This window comes from Ceratotherium simum, chromosome 17 (genome assembly GCF_057802395.1).
Source record: "Ceratotherium simum simum isolate JZ-2026a chromosome 17, ASM5780239v1, whole genome shotgun sequence".
In the NCBI taxonomy this organism is placed as follows: domain Eukaryota; kingdom Metazoa; phylum Chordata; class Mammalia; order Perissodactyla; family Rhinocerotidae; genus Ceratotherium; species Ceratotherium simum.
In genome coordinates, this window is record NC_141916.1 from 12,853,351 (window position 1) to 12,874,027 (window position 20,677).

Genomic DNA, 20,677 nt, shown 5'->3' on the forward strand with positions numbered 1-20,677 from the left:
GTTTTTTTCTTGCTTCTGGGAGAATCTATGTCATTTAAGGAGTGGAAGTATAAAGGAGGGAGGTGTACCACTTACTTAACAGATATCCCAGTGGGAAAAACAAGTCATTTTATTCAGATGAGGCACTTTCAATGTATGTGTTTGTGGTGTGTGTGTGTATGTATGCGTGTGCATGGGGAATAGTGGAAGGTTGGTGCAGGATAATAAATACTGTGAGGGTGAAGGAACACCCCCCTGAGCTGGCAGGAGGATGTGGCAGCAATGTACAGAGCCTAGGAAATAGAGTCCAGAGACGAGGAGGTGGGTTCAAGGCTGGCTTGGAGGCTGAGGTGTCCCCCTCAGCACAAGAAGCCAAAGAAATTGGAGGAGCGGGGGGGTGGGCCCATGAGCATGGGCATCTGGTTCCTGTGGGTGATCTTGATCTGGAAGGGAAGGTGGCATGTTCAGAGGCAGGACCTTGGGGCTGGAGCAGCAGAGATTTGGGGGAAAGTCTTTGGGGTCTGGGGTGGGTTGCTGGGGTCCTAAAGAGGCCATAGTTGGAAGGCCAGGGGCAGAGAAATCAAGATTTGGGAGAAATGGTGCACAGGGGAAGTTCAGGCATCAGGAGGAGGTAAAGAAGCTGTGCTATGGAACCCATGGAGCCTGAGGGTTCAGTTTATGGCAGGCATAGGCAATACTCACTGTACAGGGCGTCTGCATCCAGGGTTCTCCATCAATTTGCATGGGGAGGGTTTTGGTGGTGCTGTGGGAGGCCAAGGCAGATTGGTGATTTCTTTACCAACTGAATACCAAAACTTGGTTTCTCAGGCTGGCTTTGAGACCCTTTGTTACTGAGGAAGAACTCCTAGTACAGCCCCTCCCCAACATTTCCATGACTCTCTGCTCTCCTAAGCCCACTCCTTCCCTCAGAGCCTGTGGCTGGAGTTCTCCTTACTGGAAGGTGATCTCAGAGCACTTGGCCAGCCGATGTCCAGCATTCTTGAGCTTTGTATAGATCTGGCCCATCTCAATGGCACCCTCCAGCCCTACTACTTCCAGCCGCTTGTCACTTAGGTCTGGGGGTGGGAAGCAGGGAGATAGGTTTTGCAGAAGCAGGGTGCCTCCAAAGAGAGTCACACCTTTCCCTTTGTCCTGCCCACTCAGCTCCCAAAGCTGCGCCTCTCACCTGGTACACAGGTTTTCAGGATATCAGGGTCGGTGATGACTTTAGCTGCAGCGCCTAAGGCCTGGTTGATCCCATGGATATCCCCGTGAGGTCTCTTGGTATCCCCCCAGAGGTTGGAGCCGCCATGCGTGCTAGGGATGTTCAGCACTGCGATGCCTTCTAGGGACAGGTTGCTCAAATCCAGCGGTTTCCCACAGATCTGAGGGGAGGAGAGCACAGATCCTCACCTCATGGCGTAATCACAGATTTGACCCCTCCCTCCATCAGATGACAAACTGGGAAGGCCAGGATTTGGAGGTGTGTAAGGAAAGGAGGGAAATAAGGACTGGTGTATCTTGAAAACTTGGGAAATTAGGATTGGAGAGCTGGGAGGTCAGAGTATAAGTCCAAGAATATGGGAAGTTCCTGAGGGCACCTGTGGAAGGAGAAACTAAGATATAAAGAGCTAAAAAGAATGTAGGGTTGGGTCTCATCCCACCCACCTCAACTGTCAAAGACTCCTCCAGCTTTTTGCACGTTGAGAAGATGGATTCAGAAGTGGCGAATTCAAAGTACCATAGCTTGTTCTTCATTCTGTGTCAGCCCCAACACAAGGCCCAGTAGGGAGGGACAAGTTATACAGTGCTGGCCAAGGTGGGCCAAGTGACAGGGAAGGACATCAACCTCCCGACCCCAGTCCCATGGGGAACAGGGTAGCTTTGGTTGAGGGGCTTCCTAGAGGTGTCACTGCCTATCTAAGTGCTCTGAGTCAAAGTCAGCCACAACCTAGTCCCTGCCACTGTATATGCCCACCCCCCATCCCCTTGCCCCTCACCTGCTGTTGAACTTCTCAGGATATTTCTCTCGCATGACATGGAATCGGTGAGCAATAGAGGCATCCTGGGGAGTTCAGGGCATGTAAGATCAGAGGCCTGCCTCCTCTCTCAGCACAGAACTCTTTCTCTCTTTAACTCCCCAGTTTGGGAGCAGTATGTCCCAGGTTCTTTTCTTGCAACTAATACCACTGTACCCCACCCCCAATTTCCCTGTGTCACAGCTCCCTTAACCTCTACCTTCCCTTTCTGCCCTCTTCCAGGCTCTGCCTGCTTAACCCCTACTTCCTCCCTTACCCCCAGGCCCCACTCCACTGACCACACCGATGGAGAAGTAGTTGTTGATGATTTGAAAGGGGACTGGGTCACTCTTTTCTTCAGTTTGTTGGGGTATCACTTCCACAGACCATCGATCCATATGTACCACCTTACTCATCTCTAAATCCTTGAGGATCTTCCCCAAATTCTGTCCCTCATACCCTAAGGATTGGGGAGAAGACAAGTTAGCACTGAGCCCTGGATCCCTGAGGGACCTCTTCTCAGTTCCCAACTCCACAAATTCCCAGAGATCCTCTGCCCTGGTTCTGCAGACCCTCCCAGCCTAGCCAGTGAAATGGCAAGGTGCTCGGTCATGAGTCCCATGGACCAATCTTAAGTTCAGCCCCTTACTGACTCTTTTCTCCACATTGTCATGGAGGGTGAATGTTCCCAATGTGCGTGCACAACTAACAATAACACCAAAGTTCCTCTGGAAGATTAGAGAAAATAGCCAGGAAAATACAAAACAATAAAAAAGATGAGCGAGGGGCCGGCCCTGTGGCTTGGTGGTTAAGTGCGCGCGCTGCGATGCTGGTGGCCCGGGGTTCGGATCCCGGGTGCGCATCGAGGCACCACTTCTCCGTTCATCCTGAGGCCGAGTCCCGCATACAGCAACTAGAAGGATGTGCAGCTACGACATGCAACTATCCACTGGGGCTTTGGGGGGAAAAAATAAAATAAATAAAATCTTTAAAAAAAAAAAAAAAAAAAAAAAAAAAAGATGAGCGATAAGTGGGGGGTAATCTCTTTCTCTCTCTGATGCTTCCTCTCGCCATTCTATTGGATAGAATACAATGTAAAGCAATGGTGTCTAAATAGTGTGATACTGGCACAGCAAATAGAATAAAAAGTTCAATAGTAAAGAATAGAGTGGGGCTGGCCCCGTGGCTTAGCGGGTAAGTGCGCGCGCTCCACTACTGGCGACTGGGGTTCGGATCCCGGGCGCGCACCGACGCACCGCTCCTCCGGCCATGCTGAGGCCCCATCCCACATACAGCAACTAGAAGGATGTGCAACTATGACAAACAACTATCTACTGGGGCTTTGGGGCAAAAAGGAGGAGGATTGGCAATAGATGTTAGCTCAGAGCCGGTCTTCCTCAGCAAAAAGAGGAGGATTAGCATGGATGCTAGCTCAGGGCTAATCTTCCTCACAAAAAAATAAAAAATAAAAATAAATAAAGAATAGAGTGCCCAGAAATAGACTCAAGTATATCTGGGAATTTAGTATATGATGACATTTCAAAGAAATGGGGAGGGCCGGCCCCGTGGCTTAGCGGTTAAGTGCATGCGCTCCGCTGCTGGCGGCCCGGGTTCGGATCCCGGGCGCGCACTGATGCACCGCTTCCCCGGCCATGCTGAGGCCGCATCCCACATACAGCAACTAGAAGGATGTGCAGCTATGACATACAACTATCTACTGGGGCTTTGGGGGAAAAAAAAAAAAAAGAAAGAAATGGGGAAAAGATGGGTTATTCAATGAATGGTGCTGAATGAGAAGTAACTCCTTATTCCAAAATAAATTCAAGGTGGGTCAAAGAATTTGTGAAAAAATGAAGCAGAAGTTGTACTAACAGAAAACAGGAGTGAATGTTTTTATAATCTTTGAGTGGAAAAGTCCTTTGTAAAGCATAATATAAAACTAGAAGCCAAAAAGAGAAGACTGACAAATACAATTATATTAAAATTAAAAACTCCTGTATGGTTAAATAAACTAATGCACACCCGGGAAAAAAAAAAGACAAAGAAAAAATATCTGAAGCACATTTAACAGACTAACTTCTCCAACATTCAAAAAATGCTTACAAATCACTATATTTAAAAGTCAATAGAGGGCTGGCCCCATGGCTTAGTGGTTACGTGCGCGCGCTCCGCTGCTGGCGGCCCGGGTTCGGATCCCAGGCGTGCACCGACACACCGCTTCTCCGGCCATGCTGAGGCCGCGTCCCACATACAGCAACTAGAAGGATGTGCAGCTATGACATACAACTATCTACTGGGGCTTTGGGGGAAAAGTAAATAAATAAATAAAATTATATAAAAAAAAGTCAATAGAAAAATGGGCAAATAACACAAACAAGCCAATCACAGAAGAAGAAATACAAATGGCCAGTATGCATATTAAAGATGCTCAATATTACTAATAATTAAAAGAATTGTAAATTAAAATAATTAGTTAACTTTTTGTTGCCTCTCAGATTGACAAAGTATAAAAAGATTTAGAAAACCAAGTGTTAATGAGATTATGAATAAACTGGCACTCTCATTTGCTGTTAGTTGGAGCATAAATTGGTATTTCATTTTTGGAAGGCAATTTGGCAATTTTTATCAAAATTTTATCAAAACATATCCTTTGATGCAGCAATTCCACTTTTAGGAATTTCTCCTGCAGAGACTAAAACACATGTGCACAGAGATGGTTGTACAGGATGTTTGCTGACATACTCCCTAAAACAGGAAAAAACTGGAAACAATCTAAATGCCCATCAGGAGGGGAAGGTTATGTTAATTACGGCAAATCTACGCCATGAAATGATGTGCAGCAATTGAATATAGAATGAAATCTATATGTACTAACATAGAAATATCTCCAAGACATATTAGTCAATGAAAAAAGAAGTCCCAGAACAATCTGTAGCATGATCTCATTTATGTTTGTCTAAAAGTGTGTGTGTGCGTGTAAAAACAGGAAAATGAGTGTCAATAGGAAACAGTGGTTATCTCTGGGGAAGTATGTGGAATTTGGTGGAGGGTAGGGAAGAGGAGACCTGTGTAGGAAGTCTCACACATTTTACTTTTTAAAATCTTTTATAGTGAAAATGTACTGATATATTATTTGTGTAACTTTTTAAAAATACAATAACTAGTAAATGTAATTATTCATACTCTTTGAGCCAGCACTTCCACTTCTAGAAATCTCTCACATCTGTGTGCAGAGACAGAGGTGCAAGGGTGTTCACTGCAACACGGTTTGTGATAAAAAACCGATCATTACCCAAATATCTCTCGATCGAGGACTGGTTAAATAAATTATGACATATTTACTCAATGGAATGTTATTCAGTAATAAAAAGAGTGAGGCAAACCTGACTGTATTGAAATATAATGATAACCAAGATGAACTGTTTAGTTAAAAAAGGAAGAAAAACATCAATAAAATGATCTCATTGTTTAAATACATAATAGTATGTGTCTAGAAAGAAAAACATGGAGGAATAGACTCCCAAACTTTAGGGAGTAGATTACAGGGAACTTTCACTTTCTTGGCATGTATATCTGAAATGTTTGAATTACTTTTTACCACAAGCATGTATTATTTTTGTAATCAGGAAAAAAAAAGATTAAAAATGTAAGTCTCCACTTCCTCACATTCCATTTGATGGTTCAACCCACTGTAATTTGCCTTCCACCATACCTCCCTGCTGAAACTCTTTTGGCAAAGATTGGCAATGATTCCTGCCAAAACCAAGAGTGTATCTTTAGTTCTCACTTTAATTCATGCAACTCCTCACTTGGCCTCTAAAATACCACTCTCTAAATTACAGAGGACCCTCTCTGACTGTGCCTTCTTAGTCTCTATGGTAGGCAGAATAATGGCCTCTCAAAGATGTCCACAGCCTGGGCCGGCCCCATGGCTTAGCGGTTAAGTGCATGCGCTCCGCTGCTGGCGGCCCGGGTTCGGATCCCGGGCGTGCACTGACGCACCGCTTCTCCGGCCATGCTGAGGCCGCGTCCCACATACAGCAACTAGAAGGCTGTGCAACTACTGAGGCTGCGTCCCACATACAGCAACTAGAAGGCTGTGCAACTACGACATACAACTATCTACTGGTGCTTTGGGGGAAAATAAATAAATAAAAAAAAAAAAAAAAAAAAAAAAGATGTCCACAGCCTAATCTCTAGAATCTGTGAATATGTTGCCTTACCTGGAAAAAGAGACTTTGCAAGTATGATTAAATTAAGGACTTTAAAATGGGGAGATTATCTTGGATTATCTGGGTGGGCCTGATGTAATCACAAGGGGCCCTTATAAGTGAAAGAGGAAGGCAAAAGGGAAGAGTCATGGAAAGAGATGTGACAATGGAAGCAGAGGTTGGAGTGATAACATTGCTGGTTGGAAGGGGGACAATGAGCCAATGAATGCAGGCAGCCTCTAGAAACCAAAGGCAAGGCAAGGGATTCTCCCCAAGAGCCCCTAGAAAAAAACAGAGCAGCGCCAACACCTTGATTCTAGTGCAGTGGGACCTATTTTGAACTTATGAACTCCAGAGCTGTAAGATAATAAATTTGTGTTGTTTTAAGCCACTGTTTGTGGGGATTTGTTACAGCAGCAATAGGACACTAATACAGACTCCTTTAATAATTCATCTTCCTCTGCTCAACCCTTAAATAGAGTATTTACCAGGATCTTGCTGTCCTTGTCCACCTTCTCTTCTTACCTCTTTCTCTGGGTAACTCATCTACTCTCAGGACGTCAATTACCTCCTAGGAGCAGATGACTCTCAAACACATATCTTCGACCCTGACTTCTCTCCTAAATTCCTAACATTTATTTCTAACTACCCATCACACATCTCCATCTGGGTGCTCAACTGACACCTCAACTCAATATGTCTAAAACGGAATCTATCTTTCTTCCTTAAACTGGTCTTCCTCCTGTATTCCCTATCTTAATAAATGGCACCCTCATCTGCTCGCTCCCCATGTAGAAAATGTCCTAGATTCATCTTCACCTCCTCCTCCACACCCATCAGTTACCAAGTGTTGTGGCTTCTACCTCATCAACTCCACTGCTGCTGCCTTTGCTGTTGTGTTCATCATCTCTTGTCTAGACGATTGCAATAGACGTATTCTCCTATCCTGTCTCCTTCCTCCAACCCATCCTCCACAGAGTTCCCATAGCAGTATTCTTTTCATCTCCCCTTCTTCAAATGTTATGATTTTTTCAATATCAACACAAATTTTCATTAGTGCTGTATTTATATCATTATTTTCATGATTCAGGTTGAATTATCAGAAACTGCTATGAGAGTCTCATTTGCAGAACACACAGTAAAGACTCAAAATATATGATTTCAAAGTGTCTAATACTATAAATGAAAACGAAGTCAGATGTTGAGGATTTAAAAACTGGCCAAAAAAATTGATCATGTGTTTAAATACAAGATTTAAGTTATAATATGCACCCAGAGATATTTCTGCTTTCTGGAATAATATTTTATATACACAGAGAGTAATTTTTATTATATACATAGAGTAAAATACCATATATATTAGCATCTATATATATATACCTCTCTTTTCTTTTAGTTAAATCTTTCATGAGTTCAAGAGTTACCCACGGTTCAAGGATTGCACATTCAAATGCCTTAGTGGCTAGAAAGGTAAAGTGAATGAGTGAATAGCAAGGAACCGAGGAGACTGTGGTAAATTGAAGAATACATGACCCACTTCTTAGAAATAACCAAATTCAAAAAAATTTAAAACACTGTAAGGCAAACAATACTAAACAAGACAAATCATTTCTGTGGGCTGTCAGCTTTCAATCTCTGGCAGGATAAAGTTAAAAGTTCCTCAGCACAGCATTCATGACCCTCCATCATCTGGACCCTGCTCAACTCAGTCCTCTCTCTTTCCATTCCCCATCTTGTACCCTATGTCCCAGTCACAATGAATGACATACACTAGTGCACCTCCACATTGTTTGGTGGCTCCTCTGGCCTAACACGACTTCTTCCATCTAGAATGTCTTTCACTCTCCTTATCAAACCCTGATTCCATAACCTCCTGCAAGATCCCAGAGCTGGATTCTCAACACAACAGCCTCAATTCCAAGATACCTCAAACTCAACTTGCCCCACACTGAGCTCTTCATCTACCAATACCATCCCTCCAATTCTTTCTCTTTGAAGGGAGAAAGAGACTAGAAATGGGAGTGCAGTTAGGAGACTGTTGCAATAGATTTGGGAAGAAATTATGATGAATGAATGAATGACCACTGATTAACTGGTTGAATGAATGAATGAACCATGGCCAAGTTCCCTGCTAGCTCCATCACTCAGTATCTGGCTTAGCTCTTATACAACCTTCCTTGTTCCCACATTGTCCTCCCCCCACCCCCACATTCTTGGCTTCTCTGAGCCCTAAGAGTTGGTTGGGAGAAACAGATGGATATTTTTAGGTTTATAGGGAAGAGGATTGTCACCCTTGACCCTTCTAGGTTCAGATTATGGTCCTTGCTTCTTCTAAAGCTCCCTTCCATTTGGGCAATCCACTTTGGTACCCAACCATCTGTGCCTCTCTTCTTCCTCAACTCTCTTTCTATGCCTTGATACCTTCTCTAAGTGCCTTTCCCTTCTTACCCAACTGCCCTCATTCCCCAGGAAAACAATTTCTAACCACTTACCTCCTCCCCATCTTAGGCAACGAGCCAGATCATTTCCAGTGCCCAGGGGCAACACAGCGACAGGAGGCACAACAGGCAAGTTGGCTTTGTCTGGGGAGGCAGGTGAGGAGATGGATGGAGGGAGTTAGCTCTGGAAGGCCACTGCCCCAGTGCCCTGCCCGGAGCCTCTCCCTGCACTGACCAATGGTCTCTAGAATCCAGCCTACTGTGCCATCTCCGCCACACACCAAAACCCGGCAATCAGGAACCTCTCTGAAGAATCTGAGCCTGAGACAAAGGTGAGAGAGAAGGTGAGGAAGGATAACAGGATCAAGGCTACCCAACTCCTGGACAGGCAGATTACTTCTTGTCTCTCATTCCTTATGACCCCCTTTCCCTTTGTTAAAAGGCTTGAGTTTCAATTAAGGGCAGAGAGAAAGTACATTGGGGGAAGTTACATCCACTCCTCAGTGGTTAAGGAGAAACCGGCATCTCCATCCTTTGAGAGCAGGAGAAAGATGAGCCAGAGAACTCAGAGATGGGGTACCCAGTGACCCCAGGAAAAGCAGCATTCTGAATTCTGGTTTCTTGGGGTCCCCTAGCCTTCCCCTCCCAACATACACTCTTTCTTGTTCTCTCCCAATGTACAAAGACAGGCAGGCACACACAAACACTGTGATACAGCCCCTAATCTATACTCACCCTGGCTCAGGACCATCCTTTAGGAGGTTGAACACCTGTCGAGGGTTTAGCAGATATTGGAATTTCCAAAGCACCCTGTGTGAGGGAAAAAGGAAAGCTCATGGCAGCGGATAGATATTCTGCACCCCACCCTCTTGATGTCCTCCTCAGGGTATGTCCCCTCCATACACACAGATTCCCAGCCTCTATCAGTCATCCCTCTCCATCTTAGAAGACCCAGTATATCTCTTCTCACCTCTCCCCCTGCTTCCCGCCACTCTTAGGGTTGACGAAGACGAGAAGCGGGTGGGTGTTAGAAACAGGGTCAATCTGCATTGGGAAAGAAAACAAGGACAGGGAAGCAGAATTTTGTCAGAGTTAAGATGGGCCCTGGAGACAGGGGCAGAAGGCTGGCATTCCCCCAAGATGCTTTCCCCTCCCCTACCAGGGTGGGGCTTCTGAAAGCAGGCACCATTCCCCAGGTTTCCCACTTCATTCCCTCCCATGAGGGCTCCAGCAAAGAAAAACCAGCCCCCACCATGAATCCCAAGCCTCTCAGCCCTGTACCCGCAGAGCCTCAAAGGTGCTCAAACTTAAATCATCCACAGTCTTCTGGCTTGTTTTGCTAGTTTTACGCTCTTGTCCAGAGGCCTAGGAAGGGAGGGAAGCAGAGGGAAGGAAAACTGGATTGTGTGTGTGAATCCCTAAACAGATGAGAGTCTGACTTGAATCCTAAAAGTATAGGCTTTCTGTATGAAGTGACATTGTGTGTGTGTTTTTTAATCCAGGAAGCACTCCTGTCACCTCCCAGCTGCTGCCCCAGGGTCTCACCAGGACGCTGGGGTAGATGGAAGATGGAGGCAGGATGTGATCACGGAGCAGCCCACAGTCACACTCAGGGCCCACGGCTTGCAGGCAGTCATCATGGATCTGAAAGACAAGGAGGGCTCAGAGAGATGGAACCCCGTCTCCTCTCAAGTTGGGGGTCTGGGACTGGAAAGAGAGCCCTTGGGAGCAGGGGCAGCTGTGGCTGAAGGGGAGATGGGACCAAGAAGGTGAGGGGAGAGAGGGCGGCTTCAGGAGGGGACCTAAGCCATAAGCTGGAGGGACAGCTCCTAAACTGACCTCTAGGTGGCACCACACACAATGCAGCCCGACTAGGCTGTGGTAGATCCGGATCTTTTTCTGACAGCGGTCGCATCGCCCGGACTCACAGCCTCCTCGAACCCACACATGTGATTGGACCTTGGGTAGAAAGGCAATCCCACGTCTGAGAGGGTCTGAGCAGGGACTGGGGGAAGGGCTGAGGGCAGCAACAGGCTAAGAGCCATGGGTGGTGATGGGGGGGCATGGGGTCACTCACACCAATGTCCTTCCGAGACTTGGCATAGGTGCTGACTTCACAAGGCAGGGCCTTCATGGCACAATGGTCGTGAACGATGTACTTACAGACTGGGTGAGAGGGGAGAAGATCAGAGCCTTAGCTGCAGCCCCTTCCCCTATTTCCTCCTTACCTGGGGGTGAGGCGGGAGCACTAACTGAAACAAGACATCTAACCCCTTGCTGTGGGGGTGGGTTAGACAATTACAGCCTGGGGCAGGGGCTTACCTCCAAGACCTGGGCCTCTTGCTCTCTTCCCCCTAAAAGAGCAATTGCTACCACATGCCCGCCCCCACTCCATCCATGTGCCAGGAACTGAGCTGGACGATGCAAAGGAGGACCAGATATAACAACAACAATAATAATAAAATAGCTCATTTTTATTGCAGACTTAATAGTATGTACATGCACTGTGTGAAGTGCTTTTCTTGCATCAACTTATTTTTTTTCGTGAGGAACATCAGCTCTGAGCTAACATCCAATGCCAATCCTCCTCTTTTTTTGCTGAGGAAGATTGGTCCTGAGCTAACATCCATGCCTGTCTTGCTCCACTTTATGTGGGACGCCGCCACAGCACAGCTTAGACAAACGGTACGTCCGTGTGCGCCTGGGATACGTACGAACCTGTGGACCCCAGGCCACTGAAGCAGAGTGCGCGCACTTAACCGCTTGTGCCACAGGGCCAGGCCCCGCATCAAGTTATTTAATGCTCCCTGTTACCTCACTTTCAGTACAGGAAACTAAGAAGTTACATGGCTTTCCCAAGGTCATATAACTAGTCAGTGGCAGAGCCCAGGACTCAAACCCAAGGCTCTCTAAGTTCAGAGCGCCATGCTTCCTCAGATAGCTGGGCTGCCCCTCTGCTCCCACACTCCCAGGCCCCATCACTCACGGTTACAGCTCAGCCCCTGTTTGCCAAGACCAATGCTCGACTCGCACAGGTTGCAGTAGACTGGTCGGGGGAACCTCTTGGGTCTCCACATGTGCTGCCCATTGTCCTTCAGGGTCTGGGAGAGCACAGCAGACGCTAGGGAGTGCCTATGCCCTTAGAGGGCCAACCTCTGACAAGCACAACCCATGGCAGCTGTCTTACCCATCCTCACAAGTCTTTTCTACTCACCATCTCCAGACCCAGCAGCACTAGCAGTGGCACAGTGGTGGCCCCAGCCCGGAGCCACTCAGCTAGGGAGACAGAGCCGCTGCCATCATAGTCAATCTCTTTCATCATCTCCTGAAGAATCTGAGCAGAGAATGGGGGAGACTTGTGGCATGAGTTGCTCCTCAGATCTGACACCTCTCCACTGCCCCCTAGGACACCCAGCCCAGCCATCCTAGCCAAGGGAACCACGCTGCCTATCAGAGATGGTGTAAGGGAGACACATGATTCACCAGGGAGAAGGGACATGAAGAAAAACTGCCTTACCGGCCTCAGCTCAGACACATCCCAATCCAGGTATTCAGCCACTCGCATCATCTGTATGATGATTTTGTCCACTTCCTGGGGGCCAAGAGGGCAAGAGCCACAGCCGTATCCCACCTCACTACCACCATCCAAACTCTTCTCTAGAACTCAGGGTTCCTGGGTTCCACCCCCAGACCCACCTCTCATTCTCAGGTGCCTCTGCCAAGTAAACAAGTGTCTATGTGTGTTCATATGTTTGCAAGGCAGCCCCCAATGCATGTCTCCAGCCTCCTCTTTTACGGGTCAAGAACTTAGAACCTACTCCCAAATTTAGTCCTAGAGGACTCAATTTCTCCCTCTAGCTTCCTCTGCTTTTTAAGATCCTGGAGAGTTGGGACAGGAGGGCACAGACAAATGGACACAGACTCCCTTGCCCAGCATACAGGTCCCCCAACTCACTGAGCTGTCCAGGATCCCATTTCTGTCCGTGTCGTACAGCTTGAAGGTGACTGTGGGGTGTTTTAGGGGGGCCAGGATCAGTTTGTGAGAGATACCCAAAGAATTCATAACAGAATACAGGGGAAACAAAGAGATAGAGAGAGACCATTTGGATGAAGAGCCCAGAGCTTGGGGCTGGGACAGAGAAAGGAGACAAAAAGGGTGGGGAAACAGGCTTGGATTCCACCCTCAGTGAGCCTGACAGGGGAGACAGTACACACCTCCCACATCCCAACAACACCCCAGGCCACCCCCAGGAAATGCACAAGACATGGGAACTGAGGTGACTATATGGAAGGCATTAGGTATAGGAGTTTAGGGAACAGAGGAAATGGGCCCATTCTCTGGCCCCACCTTTGTCTGGCCCTGTCAGCCTTTAGGAATCCTGAAAAAATGAGGGAAGGAAGGCTGGGAAAGCCTCTCTCTCCCTTCACCTTTCCTCCCCTCTCCCAGTCAAGAGTGGCAACTCACATTCTAGCTTGTCTTCTGGCCGGCCACCCTCCAGAAGGGAAAAGTAGCAGGAGACATCACTGAGACATACCAGATCTGGTTACAAAAAGGGCAACAGATTTGAGGGTGGGCCTCCCTCCACTCTGGCTCTTCTCTTTTCCTTCGTTCCAGCTCTTCTCTTTAATTTTCCTCCCTCCAGCTCCTAGCCCAGCCTGGCCACTCTCCACCTCTCTCCCCTAGCCCTGCTCCTAACATGTGACTCAATTCAACTCTCGCCCCCCAAACCCGCGTTAATTTGACTTTTCTTCCGGAGGCCCAGCCCAGTCCCACCTACTTGACCATACCTTTTTTCACGGTCTCTTCTAAGTAGTAGTCAGTCTGGAAGGACTGAAACAGTGCCAGGCTTAGGTGACTGGGAACATTATCTGCTTCTAGATAGATTTTCAGGAATTGCTGGAATCCCTCGTACCCAATGGCCTATGACGAGAGCATGCATTAGCCTGGGGAGTCTGCAGGATGGGAGTTGGGGAGTGAAGAATTGGGAATGCTGGGGACAGAGACAATAAGTGCCGAGCTGAGAAGCATCCAAGGCAGGAGTACGATTTCTTGGGTTGAGTCCTCAGTTAAAGGAATATCTTGCTTTGCCCTAAAGCAATAGCTGTGGTAACAATGGATGCTGGGGTATCTAGATGGAGGATAGCAAGGGCCCAGAATAATCCCTGGCAGCTGGGGATCCCAACAGAGTAGCAAAAACAAAGATGGGAGGAGTTGGTCAAGGAGAGGATTTCCCAGCTGCCACTCACATCTCCTTGGACATATTCAGCCATTTCACCATCCTCGAAGAGCTTTAGGACATCACTGACCTTTTGGGTGGAGTCTAGCATGTGAAGAGAGTGAAAGAAGAGCATTAGTCTGGTCCGGCTCTCCCTGCCTTCTGTCAGAGTCCCACCCAGACATCCAACAGGAAAAAAGCGTCAAGTGAGATGAAGAAAGAAAAAATTTCAAGAAGAAATTGAGAAATACAGAGAGAAAACATTTCAGATCCTCCAAAGTGGTACCCCTCCTAACTTCTCTCCTCTGAGACTTGGAGCAGGCAGTCAAGGTTCAGAGACGTGTGGGTAGAGAATTGAGAACCCAGGCATCTCCCTATCTCCCTCTCCTCCTTTTCCCAGTTATAGGCAAATTTCAGGAGCTGTCTTGCTCAAGGCCACTGGGGAAACTGGGGGAGCTGGGGGGAATGAGGAGGAGGAGGGATTCTCTAGCGTAAGGTCTCCAGAACTGAAGGACTGGGAGGAAGACTCACATTCCATGTATTTCTGCAGCTGGGCAAAATCATTGGGGCTTATTAGGCCCCTCTCCTTGGCCATCTTTCTTTTTTCCTTAAGGATGGCCACAAAGGTGGCTTGGTAGTAGTACTTCCGGTGCCTGGACCTCCACTTACAAGGGCAGTTCTGGAGGAAGATGACAAGAGCATGTGGTGGGAAGAGCCAGCTGTCTGGTCTCTTTGCTTCTGTCTGCCCTGTCCATCCTCTACTGGCACTATGATTTCTTTCTTTCCTCATCTGAGTCCCTCCTGAAGCCTCTTCCTTTCCCTGCATTCCTCTCTCCTGTGTATGCCTCTCTCTCTCCCTGACAGAGTCTGTCCTCTGTCTGTTTCTCTGACTCATCTTTGACTTTCTCTTCTCTGTTTCTGGATCTTTCTCCAGCTCTCTGATTTCTCCCCCAAGCTGTCTCGATTCATCTCTGACCACCCTCACCTCCTCGCCCCCAGCCCCCTCTTTCCCAGTCTATATGGGTCTCTGTGAACGCGTCCCTCGCCTGTTTCTACCTCTTCTCCCGCCACCCCCAATCTCTGCAGTCTCTCCCGAGCTTGCAGTCTCTCGCATCTCGGATCCCGCAGTCCCGGCCCACCCCGTGGTTCTCACTGCGTTGGCGGCACGCCTCCCGGGCCACGACCCCATCTTGCTCCGCCTCCAGCCTCGGTCCCCAGCACCGCTCAGCCACCCACTCCCTGAGCCACCCACGCCCCGCAACGACCTCTAGCGCTTCTGACGCGCGACACAGAACCAGCTCTGGCCGAGTCCTCAGCCTCGGCCCCGCCTCGCCTGCGTCCCGAGGAGCTCCCTGGGGACGGGCGGGGACCCAGGCGCGCGGGATAGGGAAGAGATAGGGGAAGAAGGCTCTGAGCATCTGCTTAGCTTCCCAGTTCCAGGAGGGTTGAGCTGAGTGCGGGAGTCTTGGATGAGGCCTGGGGGGAGGGGGGGGTGTCTTCCTTCCACCCTACTAGGTTAGTAGTGTTTAGGGAGCTCCAGCTTTCGGCTCTGGGACCCAGGGACCAAAGAGGAGCCATCAGGTGGATCATGCTGACCTCTGGCCCAGGGGCCAAGTTGCAAAGGGCAACTTGCCTTGAGGATTCAATAACAGCAGTAACAATATCTTTCATTAGTATAGTACAGCACTGTTTTGAGTCTAACAGAGCTAGGGTTAGTCATGTCTGAGTTCCATTCTTAGCTCTGATACCACTATGTGACTTGGGCAAATTATATCTGTAAAATGGGGGGAATGATACCCATCTTTCAGTTGTGAGGAGTAAGTCAAATAATGTATGAAAAGTACCTAGTACAATGCCTAGCATTGTACTTCTATATGCCTATAGAAGGCCTACAAGAAATGGTAGTTATTATTGTATTAACAATTAAAATCTAATCCAATGAGACAGGAAATTATTGGTATAGCCATTCTACAGATGAAGAAACTGGAGCTCAAAGAGGTTGGGACTTCCTAAGGCAGGTGATAAGTGGAGGAGGCCAAAGCTCTAACCCGAGAACCCCATGTGGGGCCCCTGCCTGTCTCTCTGTCCTCCTCTCATTCCACTTGGTCCTTCACACACTGCCTTCTAGTCCACTGCCTTCCTTTCTGTTCCTCAAGCACGCCAAGTTCTTCCCTGCTTAGGGCCATGAGACTTACTGTTCTGTCTGCCTGGAACACCCTTCCCCACTCTTGGCAGAGCTGACTTCTCGCCCAAGCTGAAATCCAAGAGATCCAAGGTCTCCAAGAGACCTTCCCTGACCATTCCATCCTAAGTAGCTCCCTCCTTTGCACAGCACTCTCCTTTGTTTCCTTCACTGAACTTATCACAAGTGGAAATTATCTTCCTAACTCATTTGCTTGTGTGTTCTGTTTGTCCTCTTCTACCAAAATGTAAGGTCCCCAAGGGGGGGAATTGTTGGTCTCGTTCACCACTGTATCCCCAATACCTGAAACAGTGCCCAGCATGTTGTAGGTGCTCCATGTTGGTTGTACAAATAGTTGTGTAAAGTTAGGGAGTCATATTTTGGGAATATTAATCCAAATACAGTTAAATGAAATACCAGAGTGTCCATCCTGACAGGGGAATATGAGACAATTTGGAACACATATAGTAGGTGCTAAATAAATATTTGTTAAATGCATAAATGATGCTAGAAAGCACTTATTGTGGTACTCCATCCAAGGCTCTGACCTTCTACCCCCCCCCCCCCACCTTATTTAGGGCTCCTTGGGTCAGGCTCAAGGAGGCAATCAATGCCTAAAAGAACTTCCTTTCTGATAGTGTAGCCTCTGTAGCCTCTGCCCTTGGGACAGCTGTGCCGCTCACCTCTGTGTAGCGTACCATTCCTGTTCTGGGGGCTCTCTGGGAACACTTAGAAGGGGATTCTGGGACACTGATATTCTGGAGAAAACACTGCACCCATCTGGCCCTTTTCTATGACTATAATCCAACTTCTACTGCCAACAGATCTAATGAATACAAAATAGTTTTATGGTTAATGGGGCCTGTATGGCTTAATTAGCCTCTCTCATTACCCCTGGGGATTCTTAGATGGCTCCAAGGCTCTAGGAAATGGAATCTGAGAGAGAAAGTGACAGGGAGAGAGCAAACAAGGGATGGCAAACAGGAGAGAGGACATGATGCTTCCCTCTCATCTTTCTTTTCACAGTGACCCTTCCTAGTCCCCCAGGTCTTAGATGTAGATTATCGTAGAGGTTAGGAGAAGGACTTTTGCATTAGATAGTCGTGGATTAGAATCCTAACTCTTGGGGAGTTATTTCATCTCCCTGAACCTGTTTCCTTATTGGTAAAATGGGTACCTAGAGAAATCAGTAACAATGCGGGGACTAAATAAGATAATATGTGACATATACTTAGCAAACTGCATGGCACAGAGGAAGAACTCAATAAACATTAGCTATTATTATCATTATTTATAGTACAAGGGTGGTACCTAGAGAAACACATCTGGAGATTAGGAAAAATGATGTCTTTGACCCAGCAAGGCATAAATTCTAGGAACTTCCAGTACCAATGAAGCCTAGTTGTACATCTTCCCTCCTCTGTCATATCTCAGGCACAGATATGAAGTATCAGGGTCGTGTAATTTGCCTCTGGGAGGGTGAGAAGGTGGCTAGAAACTAGACTGTCAGGGTCCAAAGACACCCCTGGGCTGGGACCTGGGACCAAGGACACTCCTGGCTCCTGGGATCTTTTCAGTTTCCTCCTGACTTTTCTCACCAAAAGTTTGGCTGCTCCTGCTGCTGGAAGGCAGCAAACCACCAGATCCTGGGGCATTAAAGACCTGGAACAACTCCAGTTTTGTCCTCCAGCTCCATCCCAACCCGGAGGCTATAACCTGGGCTAGTCCAGGCGAATGCCAGGGCAGTGGAGGGTGGGGTCTGGGGCCCTCTCGCCAGCTATTTGTGACTCACCCTTCCCTTCCCTCTTCTGATTTCCCTGTCCACCTCTACCAACTTGGGGTAAGAAAGTAAGAAGTTGACTTGGAGGCAGACACTCCTAGAACATCCTCAGAGCTGGGAGGCACCAACTGCCATATTTTACAGAGGAGGAAACTGAGGCCCAGAGAGAGAATGAGTCTCTCAGGGTCACACCCAGACTCTAGACATCTTGTCCTTAGTCCGTTCCACTAACATTTAACCAGTGCCTCTGGTTTTCTAGATCTTATTTTAAACATTAAACACTAAAATTGCTGGTAACCAAGAGATAAATATGATTTCCAAAGCTTAGTGCTAACATTTAAGGTTTCCTTTTTCACGCCAACATTCATTGCTCACATTCCAAGTCTTGTAAGTTTACAATTACTCAAGAATCAGCTATGCCCCCGAACATTCCGGCTGACTCAGCAAGGAACCCCAAAAGGCAGGCACTCCCCTTTGAGGACCTAGGCCTGCTTACCTGGACTTCTGAATCCCTTAACCACACCAGGGCCTGCATCCTCCTCCTCTTTTACAGGACTGAGGGACGGTCTATTCTTTCCTGCCCATCCCTGCTACTAGCCCCTAAGAGGGCATCATTTGGCTTAAAGCCTCAAATTTCATTCAGCTTCCACAAACATCACAGATGGTAGTGTTGCCTGATTAAGGGAGTGGTGTGTGTGTGTGTGTGTGTGTGTGTGTGCACACGCGCGCGCGGGGGGGGGTGTCATTGTGTAGTACAGGAGGAAGTTACAGTGTTGGCATGGTTGGGGGATGTGGGCTCATACCTTCTGAGGCTGAGGAGATGCCCAATAACATTTGCATTTCTTACTCAGTAAAGCTCCTTTCCCCCATTTAAAAGTGAAAAGTGGGATTTAGACCCAGGTAGTTTCAGAAACTTCCCGATGACAGGTGTGGAAAGGATAGAGGTGGGAAGTTGGGGACCAGGAGGCCAAACAAGAACCCCTCTCCACCCGTGCAGACGGGTGTGGAACTGTCCGTAGAGGTTCCACAACAGACCTTCCCCTGACTCTGGTCCCAAGCAGCCGAGCCGCACCATCCCTCCGAGTGAGCGGGAGGGATGCAGGGGAAGGTCCGGGGAATCACTGTCTGCGGGGTGCTGGCCCAGCCCTCCGCTGCCCCTCGCGTCCTGGCGCAAACTCTTCTGGCTACCCGCTCCAGCTGTCACGCTTCCTCCTTCTCCACCCAGCAGCCCTACCCCAGCCCCTGGGGCGTCCCCGCCCGCGCCCCCAGCCCCGCCTGCTCCGGGTGGGAGGGCGGGAGGCGGGGGGCTCGCGGGGTCCCTACCTTGCCTGCGGAGGGCGCGCGGTCGGAGCTGAGGTGCCGGCGCGGGAGCTGGAGCCCTTGCTGGGCTGGAGGGGACGGGCCAGGCAGAGGCGGCCGCCGGAGCCGCCCCGCTCCTGACGACACAGCTGCCCGCCCCCGACCCGGCCCGCCCGCCCGCGCCCTCGCCCGGCGCCCCCATCTTCGGGAACTCCAGTCGGACAGGCCCTGTCTCCAGTTCACCCAACCTGATTCCCCTTGCCCCCGAATATCTTCAGGGCTCTGGTCTGTGCCACTTTCTCCACATCCTGCGCTTCTCATCTTCTTCCCGCCCTGGGACAGGTCTGTTTCTCTCCATCTTCCTTTCTTTCTAATCACTCACAGCCTCTCCCCTCGTCTCAACCCTGGGAGACCAACATAGGGGGTGGGGCTGCTGATGGGACAGCTTGGCTGACGCCCACCCAGCCAGCATCTCACCTTCTCCTAGGTGCTGCCATCGGGGATTTCCCTTCCCAACTCCTTTCCATCCACCACTGACTTAATGCATACTTGGGAGATCCCACAGCAACAAGACCAGAGTTCCAGACTCCACATCCTGAGACCCATATACCTCCCTCCCTCCATGGGCTTCACACTGCTTGATGCGACTTGAGAGAATCTGGCCACCTTTGCCTTCAGGTTCCTCATCTCCCAAAAACCCAAGCCCCGGTTGTCTCAGACTTGTTTTCCCCAGTCTAAGGACACCTCCTTCTCTCAAGACTCAGATCCTTCCCTGAATTCTGCGGTGGAAGTTTAGGTGCAAAGAGCACTCTGGTCCGTGGCCACCCTTTCTCCACACCCTAACCCTCCCACTTTACCTGCTGGCCTTGGCAGGTGGTGTAGAAGGCCCCGGAAAAAAGTAGGGGTGAAAGGAAATCCTTTCAGCTTCTCCTGTCTGGAATCTCTTCTGGAGTTGTTAAAGGCTCTTGGGGCAGCATGAATGGTGGCGAGGCTAGTAGAGCAAGAGAGAGAGACAGAGGCCTAGGGACTTACTGGTAGGAACTGGGGACCCAGGCATCCTGCTCCCTGGCCCCACCCCAATCCCCGGTCTCACCCCCTCCTACCTTTTATTGAAGTAGGGCACAGTGACAAAAGCTTGAGTTCCTGGAAACTTCCCTCTTACACCTGGTGGTGGAAGAGAGGGGGCAGGGAGAGCTCTGACTGGAAGGGTGTATGTCTGCGTTGTATGTTGTGTGTCTACGTACACACATACATACACACACATAATATATACATACTTTTGGCAGGGGTTGGGGAGAAGGAGTGAATACATGAGGCCCCCTAGTGGAAACAGAGGGATCTAAGCAGTTCTTGATTGTTTCAAGACAGACTTGTCAGAAGAGACACCTCCATTTTTGTCAGAAATACAGCTGCTGAGTAATAGAGTTTGGCAGTACTGTTGTTGCATCTGAACTGGAGATCTGAGGCAGGGGTTGGAGAGGGTCTGTCTCTCTGCTCCAATCTTAAAAAAACAAGGGCCTTGCCACTCTCCATCCTTCATCCCCCCTTCCTATA

The 20,677-nt window shown here is 48.7% G+C and overlaps 1 protein-coding gene across 5 annotated transcripts; it reads right to left on the reverse strand.

Moving 5' to 3' along the window:
• Positions 1 to 91: 91 nt before the first annotated feature.
• On the reverse strand, positions 92 to 20,419 carry DGKA (diacylglycerol kinase alpha). Of its 5 annotated transcripts, none has more exons than XM_087442247.1 (25): positions 20,227 to 20,419; positions 19,981 to 20,114; positions 14,394 to 14,541; positions 13,894 to 13,967; positions 13,435 to 13,567; positions 13,112 to 13,186; positions 12,602 to 12,651; positions 12,164 to 12,238; positions 11,861 to 11,980; positions 11,633 to 11,747; positions 10,724 to 10,812; positions 10,486 to 10,605; positions 10,192 to 10,290; positions 9,928 to 10,011; positions 9,617 to 9,690; positions 9,382 to 9,456; positions 8,882 to 8,967; positions 8,701 to 8,790; positions 2,297 to 2,457; positions 1,980 to 2,044; positions 1,648 to 1,738; positions 1,166 to 1,364; positions 935 to 1,055; positions 682 to 742; positions 92 to 422 (listed from the first exon to the last, which is right to left on the reverse strand). In XM_087442247.1, exons 3-25 carry the CDS (start codon positions 14,455 to 14,457, stop codon positions 339 to 341), a joined length of 2,205 nt encoding a protein of 734 aa, XP_087298373.1. In that variant the 5' UTR covers positions 14,458 to 14,541; positions 19,981 to 20,114; positions 20,227 to 20,419; the 3' UTR covers positions 92 to 338. The 5 variants fall into 5 exon arrangements, with proteins under 5 accessions (XP_087298373.1, XP_087298372.1, XP_014642077.1 ...); XM_087442246.1 differs by having other exon boundaries at positions 19,981 to 20,143; XM_014786591.2 differs by lacking the exon at positions 20,227 to 20,419 and having other exon boundaries at positions 19,981 to 20,150.
• Positions 20,420 to 20,677: the final 258 nt, after the last annotated feature.

Bases quoted from the DNA above. Each gene is read 5' to 3' on its own strand.
- DGKA (XM_087442247.1), bottom strand. From the start codon at position 14,457: ATGGCCAAGGAGAGGGGCCTAATAAGCCCCAATGATTTTGCCCAGCTG. The intron at 10,291-10,485 runs GTCAGTTTAGGA...CTTGTCTTTCAG, and splicing joins GTGTGTGGTGCCACCTAGAG to ATCCATGATGACTGCCTGCA. The intron at 1,056-1,165 runs GTGAGAGGCGCA...TCCCACCCCCAG, and splicing joins CCTGAAAACCTGTGTACCAG to ACCTAAGTGACAAGCGGCTG.